This window comes from Labeo rohita, unplaced genomic scaffold (assembly GCF_022985175.1).
Source record: "Labeo rohita strain BAU-BD-2019 unplaced genomic scaffold, IGBB_LRoh.1.0 scaffold_311, whole genome shotgun sequence".
Classification (NCBI taxonomy): Eukaryota; Metazoa; Chordata; class Actinopteri; order Cypriniformes; family Cyprinidae; genus Labeo; species Labeo rohita.
Genome location: NW_026129229.1, coordinates 50,937 through 69,440, shown reverse-complemented (window position 1 = coordinate 69,440; position 18,504 = coordinate 50,937). Strand labels below are relative to the sequence as shown.

At 41.3% G+C, this 18,504-nt stretch overlaps 1 protein-coding gene across 1 annotated transcript in view; it reads right to left on the bottom strand.

Moving 5' to 3' along the window:
• LOC127160273 (uncharacterized) overlaps window positions 1-18,504 on the bottom strand; it is a gene marked incomplete at its 3' end in the record, with an annotated part of 72,966 nt that overhangs the window by 14,665 nt on the left and 39,797 nt on the right. The window contains exons 22-27 of the mRNA XM_051102935.1: window positions 16,357-18,150; window positions 16,028-16,201; window positions 15,398-15,571; window positions 13,013-14,806; window positions 12,685-12,858; window positions 12,004-12,177 (exon numbers count right to left, since the gene is read on the bottom strand). Of these exons, the coding sequence (XP_050958892.1) occupies window positions 12,004-12,177; window positions 12,685-12,858; window positions 13,013-14,806; window positions 15,398-15,571; window positions 16,028-16,201; window positions 16,357-18,150 (4,284 nt within the window). The remainder of the gene's footprint in view (window positions 1-12,003; window positions 12,178-12,684; window positions 12,859-13,012; window positions 14,807-15,397; window positions 15,572-16,027; window positions 16,202-16,356; window positions 18,151-18,504) is intronic.

The following is an 18,504-nucleotide window of genomic DNA, read 5'->3' as shown; positions in this document are numbered from 1 at the left end:
TATTTTTGCATGATAATATGATGAATGGATGGTTCATTTTTAACAGCAGATTCAGCTGATCTGCACATCCCTGGACACTTATATAAGCTTATAATCACTCATGCTTTTAAGCCAAATCCACGCTAAAAAGAATAACGTTAACTAACATCTTTACGTGACTCTCCACAGTCTCTAATGAAATCGGTTGGGTATTTGAACGGTTTACAGGGGTTCACCCAGTTTCTGATTGTACAAATCTAATTATTTACATTTTTAATGTATTTTTTTCATTATAATGTACTGATTCAAATTGGTAATCAATAATAATTCTTATTTTAATACTCGGCGTGCCTCCCCTGACATGCTCTCGTGTATGAACAGGCAGCAAATCTGGTGCTGGCGTGGACGGAGCGGGCGCATCAGGTGCAATCATCAAACTGTCCTTACCACCTTTACTGGGTGATTTGAGCGAATATTTGCATTTATTCACATACAATTTATTTAGAAATGGTGGCCTGTCATGATTTTGGCTAATGCAGGACACTACTGAATGATGTGCATCAAAGGGGATTTAGAAGTGGGTATACGCAAAACAGACTGATAAAGAAATGGGTATACGCAGGTTCTGCACTACACCACTGCATATTACCCTACTCAGTAGCATTAACTCCCTTCAAACTTTATCTGGAATGTTTCTGTCACAACTTTTCTAACAGGCGAACAGACACACACACACACACACACACACAAATGAAATTGTTTGCCTGATAAAAAAAAAAAAAAAAAAATTAAAACGGGTTCACATTTTAGAAAATGTAGTTAATATTTGCATCATTATTGATTTATCTCATCCACCCGTGACCCACCCGCAAATAATCAGAACGCATTTTTTTTATTACCCGATGCAGCGCCCGCGGATATAACCGCCATCCGCGCATCACTAATTGCAGGCCATGGTCTTCCCACACTCTCTTCACTATCTCTGATTGGTTTAGACCACGATATGGGCTTAATATGTGTCTTTTGGACCACAGTCGTGGAGAATTTTTTTTTTTCCCTTGAACGGCTGGTCGCACCGGTGCGTCCTCAGATTTTTCCTCGCACCATTGAGAAATTGGGTCACACACTAGAGCCCTGTATTTACCCTCTTAATTCCAATGTTAACAGTAAGGGTGTCCTAACTTTGTCACACACGGCTTTTCCATGTTGGCTTTATTTTTATTCAGACATGGTGCAATTTGTCATGTGTTGTTGTTCATCTGAGGTTTTATTTTCGAAATTTTAAGACCAGCCAAGGACTAGTTTTTTTTTAATGATGTCCTGATACGGAAAACCATGGAATTCAACAGGGAGTCCTAACTTTTTCACATGACTGTATATATATATATATATATATATATATATATATATGTATATATATATATATACACATATATATATACACAGGTGCTGGTCATATAATTAGAATATCTTCAAAAAGTTGATTTCACTAACATGTACAGCATGTACAGCACTCAATACTTAGTTGGGGCTCCTTTTGCCTGAATTACTGCAGCAATGCGACGTGGCATGGAGTCGATCAGTCTGTGGCACTGCTCAGGTGTTATGAAAGCCCAGGTTGCTCTGATAGTGGCCTTCAGCTCTTCTGCATTGTTGGGTCTGGCATATCGCATCTTCCTCTTCACAATACCCCATAGATTTTCAATGGGGTTAAGGTGAGGCGAGTTTGCTGGCCAATTAAGAACAGGGATACCATGGTCCTTAAACCAGGTAATGGTAGCTTTGGGACTGTGTGCAGGTGCCAAGTCCTGTTGGAAAATGAAATTGCATCTCCATAAAGTTGGTTAGCAGCAGGAAGCATGAAGTGCTCTAAAACGTCCTGGTATACAGCTGTGTTGACCTTGGACCTCAGAAAACACAGTGGACCAACACCACCAGATGACATGGCACCCCAAACCATCACTGACTGTGGAAACTTTACACTGGACCTCAAGCAACGTAGATTCTGTGCCTCTCCTCTCTTCCTCCAGACTCTGGGACCCTGATTTCCAAAGGAAATGCAAAATTTACTTTCATCAGAGAACATAACTTTGGACCACTCAGCAGCAGTCCAGTCCTTTTTGTATTTAGCCCAGGCGAGACGCTTTTGACGCTGTCTGTTGTTCAAGAGTGGTTTGACACAAGGAATGCGACAGCTGAAACCCATGTCTTGCATACGTCTGTGCGTAGTGGTTCTTGAAGCACTGACTCCAGCTGCAGTCCACTCTTTGTGAATCTCCCCCACATTTTTGAATGGGTTTTGTTTCACAATTCTCTCCAGGCTGCGGTTATCCCTATTGCTTGTACACTTTTTTTCTACCACATATTTTCCTTCCCTTCGCCTCTCTATTAACCCTCTGGGGTCTGAGGGTGTTTTGGGGCCCTGGAGAAGTTTTGACATGCCCTGACATTTGTGCTTTTTTTAGTATCTTAAAAACATATTAATGGCTAAAGTCTGGTTACACTGTAATCAGCACAAACTAGGCTAATATGTAAGCAACATGAATGTACATGTTTGTGTTTTTGAGAAAACAACGTTTATGCGTGGTTAGTGAAAAACTAAATGTTTTAAGTCACTGAAATAAGGCCATGAAACACATTCAGAACATTAGTTCACAAGACTTTTGAGAACAGGATGTGGTAGGCTAGAGTTTTTTCAACAAAATGATGTGAAAATCATCTCGTTCACTCGTTCAGAGAAAACAATATATTAATGTAAATTTTCTAAGACATGTTTTGTGAGCGAAAGGGAATATGTGAAGGAGTGGCAATGACCCATGAATATTTAGCAATTCACACCTGAGAGACAAAGAGCCCTCCCTAATGGCCCATCAATGAGACCCTGACTGTCAGGTAAGAAACAATGAGAGATTCAAAGAATGGAGTTTTAGATTATTTGTATTATATTTACAACACAGTATAATCAAAATATACATAATGAAGGACAAATACACACTATTGAACACCCTGATCTAACCACAGAAATGTGCACAGACTGTAGTTTCTGAAAACAGTTTTCTGAATTCTGTTCAACAAGTGAAAAAAGTAAATCATACCTGATATCTCTAAACTCATCATCAGTAGTCAAGGAACTTTTTTTACACTAGTGTTGTGGAGAATTTGCTAAGGACTGTATTTGTGCTGGAACAGGTGGATTTGTATCCGCACTGGTGTGTTGGTAAGAACACACAGAACTCAGTTGAACCAAAATTAGGAGTTTACTGTTGATTAGGTTGAGTGGTAACAATGAGTGGTTTTCTAGGCATTTACTCACTCATGTAAGTCCACTAACGAATGGAAATTAAAGATTAGTTCTGGAGCATTCACAGTTCGTCTCTTCACAGTTCGACTTTGAGGCTCTGACTGACGTCATTCAATAAACTGCGCTCTGATTGGGTTGATCCTTTGTGACATTGCCGCCCCCCAATATGCTTTGCATATTCGCACTCTATAAACTAGTCAGTCTGAGGAGACTAATTCACATCTTGATCTGTGAATGCAGGAAGCCGGATCAGGCGAGTAACAGGTCGGATGTAGGTCTTGTCCTTAACCTGAATCTCTGCGGCTCTGATATGGCCATCAGAACCTGGGAACGTCTTTGAAACTTTGCCTACTAACCATAGTGCTCGTGGTAGTTGTGGATCGATGAGTATTACAATGGTTCCAGTAGAAAGGTCACTGGTATCTTTGTGCCACTCGTTGCGGGGTTTGTAGTGTAGGCAGGTAGTGACGGATGAAACTTAGCCAGAACTGATCGGCTAGAACTTGACTCTGCCTCCATCTCCGTCTGCCCATAAGTTCTGTAGCAGGATAAACTACAAAGGGTAGTGAGCTATCTGGCCGCCCCATGTGCAGATAATTTGGGGTAACAGGGTCAAGGTCAGCTACGTTACTGGAAATGTAACCAAGGGGCTTGCTGTTAAGCATTCCCTCCACTTCGATGAGCACTGTTTGGAGTACTTCCTCCGTTACGACTTGGGAGCTGACTGCGACGCGAAGGGCAGTCTTGACTGACTTGATTTCTCTTTCCCACGCACCTCCAAAGTGTGGGGCTCCAGGTGCGTTGAAGTGGAATGAAATTTTCTGTTTAGCTAAATGTAGCTGAATCTGGGGAATAAGTGACGAGAAGGTTTCCTGCAACTCTCTCTGACCTCCATGGAAGTTAGTGCCATGGTCTGAATACAGCTCAGCAGGTGTGCCGCGACGAGCTACAAATCTCCTCAAGGCCATCAGAAAGGAGTCTGTATCAATTGATGTAAGGAGGTCTAGGTGAACACTTTGTGTTGTGTGGCATTTAAAAATGATTCCCCACCTCTTTTCACATCGTCTGCCTATCTTAATTTGGAATGGTCCAAAACAGTCCATGCCTGTGCTGTAAAATGGAGGTTTAAGTAGTCTGAGTCGAGCTGGTGGAAGGTCTGCCATTTTTGGGATAACTGGTTGGTTTTTCCATTTTTGACAGTCCTTGCACAGATTGCGCACAGCTTCCCATCCTCTCAGTATCCAAAAGTTCCTCCTAATCTCTCCGAAGACTCTTTCAGGTCCAGGATGGCTGAGTTTATTGTCATAGTCTCGGATCAGTAACTTGGTAACCCAGTGATGTGGGTCGAGGACTACAGGGTGTATAACAGACGACTCTAGTCCTTCAGCTCTACGCAAACGGCCTACTCTGATGAGCTGGCATGTGTCATCAAATTCTGGGGCAAGAGGAAGGAGTCGACTAGTGGAAGGTACAGGATTACCAGCTCTTAGCAGTTTGTACTGTCAGGGAAACTATCAATTTGAGATTTATGCAGAATATGCCATTCTGCAGTTTGGTAGTCCTCTGTGGATCATGGTCCTGCATCTTTAAGTCCCTGAACTGTGGCCTCTACTAGCTTGTTCCAAGTGCTGTGTGTGGTGGAGTCAGGAATATCAGGCACAACCATTTCTGCTGTAAGGCCACAGAAGACTCCCTTGCATTCTTGAGTTCTGGGGGTTGTATGATGGGGGTGACAGGCCATCCTGATTCAGACTGAAGTAGGAATGATGGACCTTGGCTCCATCTGTTAGGCACTGATAGTTCAGAAAGAGTTTTACCTCGGGTGAGGTCATCTGCTGGGTCACGATTTGAATCTACATATCGCCAGGTGCATTTAGCTGTCAGTTCTTGAATTTCGGCTATTCTGGTGCCAACAAACACCTTGAAGCGGCATGATTCAGATTTGAGCCAGGCTAGAACAGTGGTGGAGTCTGTCCATAGTGTCACTGTATTGATCTGGAGAGTGAGCTCAGTATTCAAGAGTTTGGCTAGTTGGGCACCATTCAGGGCAGCACACAGCTCTAATCGGGGAATAGTCAGACGTCGTTTGGGGGCAACCTTGGACCTTGCTAGCAGAAAGGCTAACTGAATATGACCGTTGTCATCCTCTGTACGCAAATAGACAACAGATCCATATGCTTGCTCAGATGCATCGCAAAAGATGTGAATCTGTTTGGTGTTGTGAGAACAATCAACACCTGAAGATGTGACACAGCGAGGTAGTGAGATACTTGCCAATATTGGCAACTCCGCCTCCCATTCGCTCCAAATTCTTAAAAGCTCAGCAGGCAAATCTGGGTCATCCCAGTCTCGTTGTTTGTCCCATAATCTTTGAACTAAAATCTTGCTTCGTGTAGTGAATGGGAGTATGAAACCCAGGGGGTCGTACTGGGTTGCAAGTACTCTGCAAATGTGTCGAAGTGTACTTTTTTCCAGGCTTGATAGGACGGGTACTATACCCAAGGAGGTCTGATTCGCAGTGCCACTTTAAACCTAGTGCAGATTCTGGCAAATCGGTACGCTCTTGAGAAAGCCACAGTTCCGTACTAGTGGATCTCGCTTCTGTCGGTAGGTGATCTACCACATTTGGGTCGTTACTTGCCCACTGGCGAAGTTCAAAACCACCACTGGCAAAGAGTGTGCAGAGTTCGTCTACAAGCTGCCTTGCCTCTTCAGGAGATGCAAGGCTCTTCAAGCAGTTGTCCACGTAAAAATTCCTTTCTACAGTGGTTCTGATGTTGTCAGCAGGTGTGCTGTGGTCCATAGCGTGTCTTTGGACAGCATAAATGGCACAACAAGGACTACATGTAGTGCCAAAAGGTAGCACTTGCCATTCATAGATGTCAGGTTGTCGAGATCTGTCCAAGTCTCGCCATATAAAGCGGAGGAGATGGCAATCATCTGGCAGGAGATGAACCTGATGGAACATCCCTTTAATGTCCCCGCTTATTGCAACTGGGTGTTGACGAAAGCGTAGGAGTACACCTAGCAGGGATGGTCCCAAAGCTGGTCCTGGCAGCAAACAGTCGTTCAGGTTATGGCCTTCAAATTCAAACGAACAGTTAAAAACCACTCGGTTCTTGCCATTATGCTGCACGATGTGGTGAGGGATGAACCACGACTCACTCTGTGAATTAACTGCTTCAGGTAGGAGTTTGACGACATAGCCTGAGGTCTCTAGTTTCTTCATTTCCTGTTGGTAGGCAGCTGCTTTTATGGAATCTTTCTCCAGGCGTTTCTCTGTGTTCCTAAGGTTCAAAAGCACTGCCTCCATGGGAGCTTGAAGAATGGGCATATCTTTCTTATGCAAGAGAGGAGTGGCATATCGGTTTACACCATTGATCATTACTCTGACAGTCTTTACTTGGAGTAGGTCAAGGGCTTCTTGGTCTTGCTTAGACAGAGTGACAGATTTCTCTCTGATTTCTCTCAACATTCCGGAACAACTCTGTCATTGAGGGGTTGACTACAATGTGCAGGTATTGGTGGGAGTTGACATGATCTCCGAAGATTGTTGCTGGGCCTTGTAAAGACCAACCCAGTCTTGTCCTAACTGCTGCTGGACCCCCAGGTGGACCAAGTCGAACAGGTTCAATCGGAGTGATAAAGTGATGATGATCAGCTCCGATCAATAACAGGGGACAGGCTTTGTGAACAGGCTGTAGAGGTAAGCCTCTCAGATGTCGGTAGCGTTGTTGAAGCTCTGCAACAGGGTATGTATGCTCGGTCAAGCTCAGTTGTTCTGCGGTGAAGACTCCAGTTATGTTGTAGCTCCTGCCTGGCTGTGATGGAGTTGAAATCTGAAAGGACACTGTGGTACCGTGAAGCTTAGTAATGTCTTGCCTTATAGTTCGCAAGGTTAAGTCCTCTGTCTGGCCTGTGAGTCCCAGCTTCCTTGCTGCCAATGGTAACAGCATAGTCCATCCAGAACCATCGTCAAGTACAGCGTAAGTATCAAGGCTCAGCTCTTTATGCTTCAGAGTGACTCTGGCCGCTTTCAGGAGTACGCTGCTGAATCCTTGAGGACGGTCTAGATATAGCCTTTTACTAGTTGAACTAACTAAACAAGTCCCTTCATTTACTGGCTTAATGTTGATCTCATGGAGAATCTGGAGATGCTTTCCATTACACAGGTGGCAGAGTTTCTTGAGAGTGCATTGTGCAGCTCTATGAGTGCGTCCACATTTCCAGCATCTGTTATTAGTCTTAATCCAGTCAATTACTTGGGGTTTGCTTAGGGACTGGAATGTGTGGCATTGACTCAGGTAGTGTTCTTTACTGTCACAATATGGACAAAAGGCAAAGCTTTTGCCTGGACTCTTAGTTAACGCTGGTGGAGTTGAGGAAGATGGTTCATTTGAGCCATGGAGGATTGTATACTGAGCCTGGTTCATAACTCATGTGTCTGCGGAAAGATGCTCTTTGTTCTGGAGGGAGCTTGGACAAAAGTCGAGCCACATGAGATCCACAGTGCAGTTCAACATCTCCTTCGTCTCCTAATGTCTTAAGGAATCCTATTAGAGCTTGTATCTGAAGAGCAAAACGTTCAAATCCTACAGTGTCACCTGACTGAACATCTGATGCATCCATAATGGAAGCAAGGCAAGTTGATGAGGTCGACCAAACCGTTCAGTAAGGGCTGCTAGGGTATCTGAGTAGGGTGTGGATGAATTTAGAAAGGAATCAGCAATGAGGCGAGCATCAGCTAACTTCAGGTGATCTACCAAAACTTGGTACTTAAATAGCTCGGTAGCTTCATCTGGTAGTAGGTTAGTTAAGGCAAGTTTGAGACAGGCAAATTCACTGGGGTCTCGGCGGCTAAAATCTGGAATTGTTGGATGTGGACCTCTGTAAAGTATCTCTTGTCTTGCAGTATTAGCCTGGGTCCGTGGAAAATTAGCTGGTGTAGTATGCGGCTGACTGTAGCAAAGAGGAGGTGGTGTGGTGATAACAGAAGTTCTTCTTGTTGTCATTGGCTGCCTTGTGTCCTGAGTAACTCTACGAGTGTCAAGAATACTTGAGGAAATCTGACCAGCCACATTATCTGAAGCAAAGGCATTTGCATAAGGATGCACTGAAGGTGGCCCATGTTGTGCATAGCTCACTGTAGCTGCATAGGGATCGAGATCTCTAGGTGTAGAAAGGCGACGTGGTGCTGGCACTGGAAAGGCTCTAGGGGCTGGGGTAGGCACAGGAGACCCTGACTGTCTACTTGCGACTCTGGGCAACGGAATTGGAGGGGGTAATACTTGTGGCTGTGGCTCAGGTATTGGAACTGACTTTTGACTTTGCAACTGATTAATCAACATCTCCTGCATGCTTTTCTGGATCTCCATAAGTTGGGTGATCTCTTCCCTCATGGATAACTGAGCAGCACGGAGGCGTCTATTCTCTTGTTCCAGATCATGAACTGCACTTTGAATGTCAGGAGGTGAAGAGCGTGCAGCCCTGCGAAGGTTGGGTTCCTCTCTCTCACTCCAGTGATCTGTGGTAAGGTACCAGGGCTCCAGTGCCAAATGTGATGATTCTAAAGAGTCAGGTGATCCAACTGCCTCTTCTCTTTGATCATGATGAATACTGGATGCTTGTGGATGGGCCATAAGGGGGTCTCTGTAATCATCATACTGTTGAACGTCATCTGGCCCATGTGGTTGAGGTGTTGACTGTGGCAGGAGGACGTTAGCTCTAGGCAGTCCAGCATACTGCACCTCGTAATCTTGCAAGTAGGTTGGTTGATGAACTGTACGTCTGGGGCATGCTCCTTGAACTTGATACTCTGCATTCTGGTCCTCAGACATCATTAGTCCAGTGTAGACACATCTTCCGGCTCGAAGGACCAAATTGTTGTGGAGAATTTGCTAAGGACTGTATTTGTGCTGGAACAGGTGGATTTGTATCCACACTGGTGTGTTGTTAAGAAAACATAGAACTCAGTTGAACCAAAATTATGAGTTTACTGTTGATTAGGTTGAGTGGTAACAATGAGGTTGTTTTCTAGGCATTTACTCACTCATGTAAGTCCACTAACGAATGGAAATTAAAGATTAGTTCTGGAGCATTCACAGTTCGTCTCTTCACAGTAGAAAAACATCTATGAGCATGTTAATATCAGAAGCATCTGTAATATATATATATATATATATATATAGTGTATGAGTTTGTAGCCATAGACTTGCGCATTTGTACTAACGTAAAAATTACATTTTATATCTATATATAACTAATAATTATTGTTTTTCACGTTAAACATCTACTCGAGAGCAAAGTAAAAATAAACATGGTCTAAACATACACTTAATGTAAACACTCATATTACATATTGTTATACGGTAAATAAATAACTAAATAATATGATCAATAAGTCATAAACATAAGCATGCTTTGTATGTATTATACAATAAAAAACGTTTTATATTTGGGAAACTATATTATTATTGTTAAGCGCAAGTGTAAACACTATTATCTTTATATCGCATCGTTTTCTATTGTATAGAACGTTTAAAAACGTCCTGGCGTTGTGACACATTTTGATGCAATGAAATAAATCCTACTTCATGATGTTTCACTTGCTGTAGCCATGAATTATAGTTTGAAAAAAAGTCTTAACTAGTAAAATGTGTACAAGTTCTGTCACAGTAACACAGTAACAACTAACACAAGCAGGCTAATAAAAGAAATACTTACTCATGTAAATATCTCCTCTGATGGATCGCGCCGTGTGTCACATCGTGTTCTTCCTCTGAATTCTTACTCCTCACAGCGCATCTTTTTCCAGAAAGGACAAGTAGTCCAGATGAACTTGGAAAAGAAAAAGTCTCGGCGCTTTGATTACGGTGATGTGGGCGGTTACGTTTGGCGTGCGCCCTCACGTGGCGATTACACTATAGGTGTGTTCGACTTAACGCAGCGCTGCGCAGCTCAATCAAATTCTGACTTGAAGCAGTGTATGACGGTTAGAAATTTTGTCCGACTTGAGGCGGCGCCGACGCCTCGTGACTGTCATGTGTGGCATCAAAGTACCGCGATAGCGATTCGAGAGCAGCCGACTGACTCAGCCGGCGCAGTTTCTCCAGAGTGGCTGCAGGAGCTCTAATGACCACATGTCTTTCACGATTGGCCAGATTCACCACATGACAACGACCACGTGTGTTTTGGGTTTATTCTAACATCCTCAAGTCCGATAATGCTGACAAATCTGTGTTTTTAGAACAGTAAAAGTGTTTTGGCTGTAGTCGCAATATTATATTGAGTCAGATTTATGACGAAACACTGATAAAAGCTTAAATAACCCAACTTTATTAGTATTTAAAGAGTATATGTTTATGTTGATCATTATTCTTGTTCAGATGGCGCTGTATTAAGCAGTATATGAAACGTGTTTCTGTTGCTCGTGAAAACGCTTTTGTAAATATTGCATTTAATTCACTTCATCCGTGATAGAGCACGCAAACACCGCGAGAGCTTCACTAACGAGAGCAGAAAGTGTCCAACTTGACGCTTCCTTTTTGAACTCCGCCCCCGACTGCTCTCGGCTACTCTCGTTGATCGCCGTCTGTAGCCGTAGATGAAGTCGAATACACCTTATGAAAAGCGAAAAGCATCTCGTGTTTTAATATCAAAATATTAAAACATCATTAAGAACGCGCTGCGGAGGTGCTTTCTCTTAACACCACAAAAAAAAGTTAACCTATCAAAAAAACATGTAACATATTTAATAAAGGTGTATCAATGCACATTCCCTGCCAATCCTGTGTCTTTTATTTAGTCATTTTATTTATTTGTTTTTTAATATTGTCAGATGGCAAAGCGCAAAAGAACAACACACAAAAATGCTCACTTAAAATGATCTGTCTTGTCTCAATCTGCTCAATCTTGGTGATGTCAGTGCACTGTGTTTTCTGAGGTCCAAGGCCAACGCAGCTGTATACCAGGACGTTTTAGAGCACTTCATGCTTCCTGCTGCTGACCAACTTTATGGAAATGCAGATTTCATTTTCCAACAGGACTTGGCACCTGCACACAGTGCCAAAGCTACCAGTACCTGGTTTAAGGACCATGGTATCCCTGTTCTTAATTGGCCAGCAAACTTGCCTGACCCTTAACCCCATAGAAAATCTATGGGGTATTGTGAAGAGGAAGATGCGATATGCCAGACCCAACAATGCAGAAGAGCTGAAGGCCACTATCAGAGCAACCTGGGCTCTCATAACACTTGAGCAGTGCCACAGACTGATCGACTCCATGCCACGCCGCATTGCTGCAGTAATTCAGGCAAGAGGAGCCCCAACTAAGTCTTGAGTGCTGCACATGCTCATACTTTTCATGTTTATACTTTTCAGTTTCAGATTTCTAAAAATCCTTTCTTTGTATTGGTCTTAAGTAATATTCTAATTTTCTGAGATACTGAATTTGGGTTTTTTATTAGTTATCAGTTATAACCATCAAAATTAAAAGAAATAAACACTTGAAATATATCAGTCTGTGTGGAATGAATGTATACATTTTACTTCTTGAATGGAATTAGTGAAATCAACTTTTTGAAGATATTCTAATTATATGACCAGCACCTGTATATATATATATATATATATATATATATATATATATATATATATATATATATATAAATTCACAGTGGGATGTGAATGAAGGAAGTTAGATGTTGGACTTTTATTCACTCTTACTTCAGTTTTTCCAGTTTACAGTGAGGATCCTTCAGTCCATTAGAAAGCAGATTCAGTCCTGACACTCCTAGTTCATTTCCAGACAGCTCTAGTTGTTTCAGGTGTGAGGGGTTTGATCTCAGAGCTGAAGCCAGAGCAGCACAACCTTCATCTGTGACACCACAATCACTCAACCTGTACAGAACAATGACACTTTAAGGTCCAGACCTGCTTCTACATAGTGCTTGATGAGGTTTATTTTAATACCATAAAAATGTAAGAATCTTTAAATTTTTCATGTGAGCACCATGAAATCCTTAAAATGTCTGTATGATACGAAAAAAGTCCCATGTTATTATCTATATACTGTAATGATATTTAAGCAATCCTGTTGTTCAAACAGAACAGCATGATGCGATGAACACAAAGATCATTGCTTCAGTTTAGAAGAAAAGCAAAAACTAATAAAGTGTTTACCCTGAATGCAATGCAAGATGCTTTTGATAAAATCATAAAAGCTGCTAAATGTATTCATGTAAATACAATTAAATACTGTCAGACCCTTTCAAAATAATCAAATTACATTCTGTTCAGTTATTTGACTGCACTTTTTTCCCCCTTGTTATAATTTTATTGAATATCATTCATTATTCACAGTGGGATGATATTGAATGAGGATGTTAGACTTTTATACACTCTTACTTTAGTTTTTCCAGTTTACAGTGATGATCCTTCAGTAGATCAGAGAGCAGATGCAGTCCTGACACTCCTGGTCTATTTCCAGTTAGATTCAGTTCTCTCAGGCGTGAGGAGTTTGATCTCAGAGCTGAAGCCAGAGCAGCACAACCTTCATCTGTGACACCACAGTCACTCAACCTGTAGAGAACAATGACACTCTTCTGTCTCTCAGTTCAGGAAACACTGGTATTAAAAACATACATGAATTTCTCATTTTATTGTTTTGGTAAGAGAGTGGCAAAATCATAAATGTGATCATGTTTTATCAGTGATTGTTGTCAGTGTGACTTACTGAACTGATCTGGATTTTTTAACCACAGGCAGCAGCTTCTGAAGAACTTCATCTGCTGTATTTTGGGTTCCAATAAACTGTTTTAGATCAAACACATCCATCTTCTGCTCTGATGTCAGCAACACATAAACCAGAGCTGACCACTGTAAACAAGAGAGTTTGGTTTCTCCTATGTGTCCAGATTTCAGATAATCTTGGATCTCCTGCATCAGTGAATCATCACCAAGTTCATTCAGACAGTGGAACAGATTGATGGATCTCTTTGGAGAGGGATTCTCCATTATCTTCTGTTTGATAAAGTCAACTGTTTCCTCTTTCCTGTAGGAGCAGCCTCCTATCTGTGTCAGTACTTCTTGAAGGACAGTCTGATTAGACCCCAATGAAAGACCCAGAAGGAAACGCAGGAAAAGGTCCAGATGTCCATTTTTACTGTGTAAAGCCTCATCCATAGCTCTCTGATGCAGCTCTGATAATGAAGCATATTTCTTCTGAATTAAGATTTTAGAAAATGGGCTTTGTTTGCTTTGATCAAACACATTTCTTTCCTTGTTTGTAAAGGAGAGGTGTGCATACAGAGCTGCTAGATGTTCCTGGATGCTCAAATGAACAAAGCAGAAGATTTTCCCCTGATACAAGCCAAACTCCTCTCTGAAGATCTGAGTGCACAATCCTGAGTACACTGATGCTTCTGTCACATCAATGCCAGACTCTCTCAGGTCTTTCTCAAAGAAAATCAGGTTGCCTTTCACAAGCTGCTGAAAAGCCAATTTTCCCAGTTTGAGGATCATGTCTTCATCTTTGACTTTCTTCTCATAGTCCTTCTCATGTTTGATGTTGGTCTGAATGATCAAGAAGCGTGTGTACATTTGAGTAAGAGTCTTGGGAATCTCTCCACTCTCTGCTTCACTCAACATCTTTTCTAGAACAGTGGCTGAGATCCAGCAGAACACTGGGATGTGGCACATGATGTAGAGGCTCCTTGATGACTTCAGGTGTGTGATGATTTTTTCAGCTAATCTCTTTTTACTGATTCTCTTCCTGAAGTATTCCTCTTTCTGTGGCTCATTGAAGCCTCGTACCTCCGTCACTCGATGGACACACTTAGAGGGAATAAGATCAGCTGCTGCTGGTCTAGAGGTGATCCAGATGAGAGCAGAGGGAAGCAGATTCCCCACAATGAGGTTCATCAGCAGCACATCCACTGAGGCTGATTTGCTTACATCACACAACCTCACATCACTCTGAAAATCCAGAGACAAGCGACACTCATCCAAACCATCAAAGATGAACAAGACTTTATAGTCATTGCTGAATATTTCCATTTCTTTTGTTTCAGGAAAAAAGACATGAAGAAGACCTGAAAGACTGGGTGTTTTGTTCTTCATTAGATTAAGCTCTCTGAAAGGAAGTGGAAATATGAGCTGGATGTCCTGATTCTCTTTCCCTTCAGCCCAGTCCACAATAAACTTCTGTACAGTGACTGTTTTTCCAATGCTAGCGCCTCCATTTGTCAGCACAGTTCTGATGGCTTTGTCTTGTCCAGGTAAAGGTCTAAAGATGTCATTGCATTTGATTGGTTTGTCCTCTGTTGCTGCTCTCCTGGATTGTGTCTCAATCTGTCTCACTTTATGCTCATTATTGATCTCTCCACTTTCACTCTCTGTGATGTAGAGCTCTGTGTAGATCTCATTCAGGAGTGTTGGGGTTTGCTGCTTTGCTGTTCCTTCATACAGACACTGAAACTTCTTCTTCAGATTTAATTTAAGCATTCTTTGAATCAGTTGAGAGTGATTACTGAAAAATTAAATAACATATTACCACATAAATAAAAGAGGTTAAAGTGGTAGTAAAATAAATGATCACTTGTTAATCAAATAATTAAGCAATGTCACATGACCAAAAGTGCTGTTATTCCAATTATCAGCATGGCAGTGATTCATCTATAAGCACAAAGCTGCTGGAAGGCAAAGCTGTGCTGATACTCAAACCAACAGCATAATTGTGAATCTGATACAACAGTTCAGTTACATACATTTTAGATGCAATACTGTCAATTACTTTCTCTGTTTTTACTCCACTAAAAACATTTCAGAGCAAAACGTTGTAGATGTTACATTCCAAAATGAACCAGCATTTTTTATCATTCTGTTTAGACAAACTGTTGTGCATTAGTTCAGTAGATATGTGCTTATTTAAATATTCACATAAAAAAACAAATATTTTTTTTTGTTTTTGTGAGTCTCCAACACATTTGCAACACCTTCACCTCATCCAGAAAGTTTTATACTAATAAAACCTATCATAAGTAAAATTATGATAGACATGTTGAAAAGAATCTAATGAAAAAAATGGAGGAGGATATTGAGACATTTTATATAAGTTTACCTCAATATGTTTAGTTTACAGTGAGGATCCTGCAGTAGATCAGAAAGCAGTTTGACTCCTAAATCTCCTATTTCATTACTGGATAGATCCAGTTCTCTCAGGTGTGAGGGGTTTGATCTCAGAGCTGAAGCCAGAGCAGCACAACTTTCTTCTGTGACTCCACAATCCCTCAACCTGTAGAGAACGATGACACTCTTTAGTCTCTCATTTCATGATCTACAGTTCAGATAAGAAGGAACTTCATAATCAGAAAGAGACACTTAATTCATGGTATGATTAACAGGTTAAGTCTAAGGTTCAGACCCGCTTCTACATGCTGCTTGAGAGGGTTCATTTCAGTACCATAACAATGTAAGAATCTTTACTTTTTTGTGAGTACCTCACATTCTCAACATGTGTATTATCTGAAAACAGTTGTCACATCTTCAAATCATCTACATGCTGTATTAAAGATATTTAAATAATCTTGTTGCTTAAACAGAACAGCATGGTGCAAGCAACACCAAGATCACTAGTTCAATTTACAGAGAATGGACGAACTGATAGAATGTTAACCCTAAATCCAATGCAAGTCACTGTTACTCACAAAGGAATGATAAATAAGAATGTAAGACTTTTATACAGTCTTACATTAGTTTTTCCAATTTACAGTGAGGATCCTTCAGTCCATCAGAGAGTAGATTCAGTCCCGACGCTCCTAGTTCACTTCCAGACAGATCCAGTTCTTTCAGATTTGAGGGGTTTGATCTCAGAGCTGAAGCCAGAGCAGCACAACCTTCATCTGTGACACCACAATCACTCAACCTGTAGAGAACAATGACACTCTTCACTCCCTCAGTTCGGGAAACACTAACATAAATTTTATATAAAAAATTCTTTTTTTTTTTTTTTGCTTTAGTAAGCGGTAAAATCATAAATGTGATCATGTTTTATCAGTGATTGTTGTCAGTGTGACTTACTGAACTGATCTGGATTCTTTAACCACAGGCAGCAGCTTCTGGAGAACTTCATCTGCTGTATTTTCTGCTCCAATAAACTGGTTTAGATCAAAAACTTCCATCTTTCGCTCTGATGTCAGCAACACATAAACCAGAGCTGACCACTGTGAACAGGAGAGTTTGGTTTCTCCTATTTGTCCAGATTTCAAATAATCTTGGATCTCCTGCATCAGTGAATCATCACCAAGTTCATTCAGACAGTGGAAGAGATTGATAGATCTCTCTGGAGAGGGATTCTCCCTGATCTTCTGTTTGATAAAGTCAGCTGTTTCCTTTTTGCTGTAGGAGCAGCTTCCTGTCTGTGTCAGTACCTCTTGTAGGACAGTCTGATTAGACTTCAGAGAAAGACCCAGAAGGAAATGCAGGAAAAGGTCCAGATGTCCATTTTTACTCTGTAAAGACTGATCCACTGCTCTCTTATGCAGCTCAGATAATGAAGCATATTTCTTCTGAATTAAGATTTTAGAAAACAGGCTTTGTTTGGTTTGATCAAACACATATCTTTCCTTGTTTGTAAAGGAGAGGTGTGCATACAGAGCTGCTAGATGTTCCTGGATGCTCAGATGAACAAAGCAGAAAACTTTTCCCTGATACAAGCCAAACTCCTCTCTGAAGGTCTGAGTGCACAATCCTGAGTACACTGATGCTTCTGTCTCATCAATGCCACACTCTCTCAGGTCTTCCTCATAGAAGATCAGGTTGCCCTTCACAAGCTGCTGAAAAGCCAGTTTCCCCAGTTTGAGAACTGTGTCTTCATCTTTGACTTTCTTCTCATAGTCCTTCTCATGTTTGATGTTGGTCTGAATAATCAGGAAGTGTGTGTACATTTGAGTGAGAGTCTTGGGAATCTCTCCACTCTCTGCTTCACTCAACATCTTTTCTAGAACAGTGGCTGAGATCCAGCAGAACACTGGGATGTGGCACATGATGTAGAGGCTCCTTGATGACTTCAGGTGTGTGATGATTTTTTCAGCTAATCCCTTTTTACTGATTCTCTTCCTGAAGTATTCCTCTTTCTGTGACTCACCGAAGCCTCGTACCTTTGTCACTAGATGGACACACTCAGACGGGACGAGATCAGCTGCTGCTGGTCTGGAGGTGATCCAGATGAGAGCAGAGGGAAGCAGATTCCCCACAATGAGGTTCATCAGCAGCACATCCACTGAGGCTGATTCACTTACATCACACAACCTCACATCAATCTGAAAATCCAGAGACAGACGACATTCATCCAGACCATCAAAGATGAACAAGACTTTATATTCATTCCTGGATATTTCCATTTCTTTTGTTTCAGGAAAAAAAACATGAAGAAGATCTGAAAGACTGAGTGTTTTGTTCTTCATCAAGTTGAGCTCTCTGAAAGGAAGTGGAAATATGAGCTGGATGTCCTGATTTTCTTTCCCTTCAGCCCAGTCCACAATGAACTTCTGCACAGAGACTGTTTTTCCAATGCCAGCGACTCCCTTTGTCAGCACAGTTCTGATGGCTTTGTCTTGTCCAGGTAAAGGTCTAAAGATGTCACTGCATTTGATTGGTTTGTCCTGTGTTGCTGCTGTCCTGGATTGTGTCTCAATCTGTCTCACCTCATGCTCATTACTTATCTCTCCACTTTCACTCTCTGTGATGTAGAGCTCTGTGTAGATCTCATTCAGAAGTGTTGGGGTTTCCTGCTTTTCTGTTTCTTCATACAGACACTGAAACTTCTTCTTCAGATTTAATTTTAACATTTTTCGAATCAGTTGAGAGTCATTACTGAAAGATGAAATAACATATTACCACATAAATGAAAGAGGTTAAAGTAGTAGCAAAATAAATGATTACTTGTTAATCAAATAATTAAGCAATGTCATGTGACCAAAAGTGCTGTTATTCCAATTATCAGCATGGCAGTGATTCATCAATAAGCACAAAGCTGCTGGAAGTCAAAGCTCTGCTGATATTCAGACCAACAGCATGATACAACTGTTCAGTTACATACATTTTAGATGCAATATTGTCAATTACTTTCTCTGTTTTTACTCCACTAAAAACATTTCAGAGCAAAACATGGTAGATGTTACATTCCAAAATGAACCAGCATTTTTTATCATTCTATTTAGACAAAAC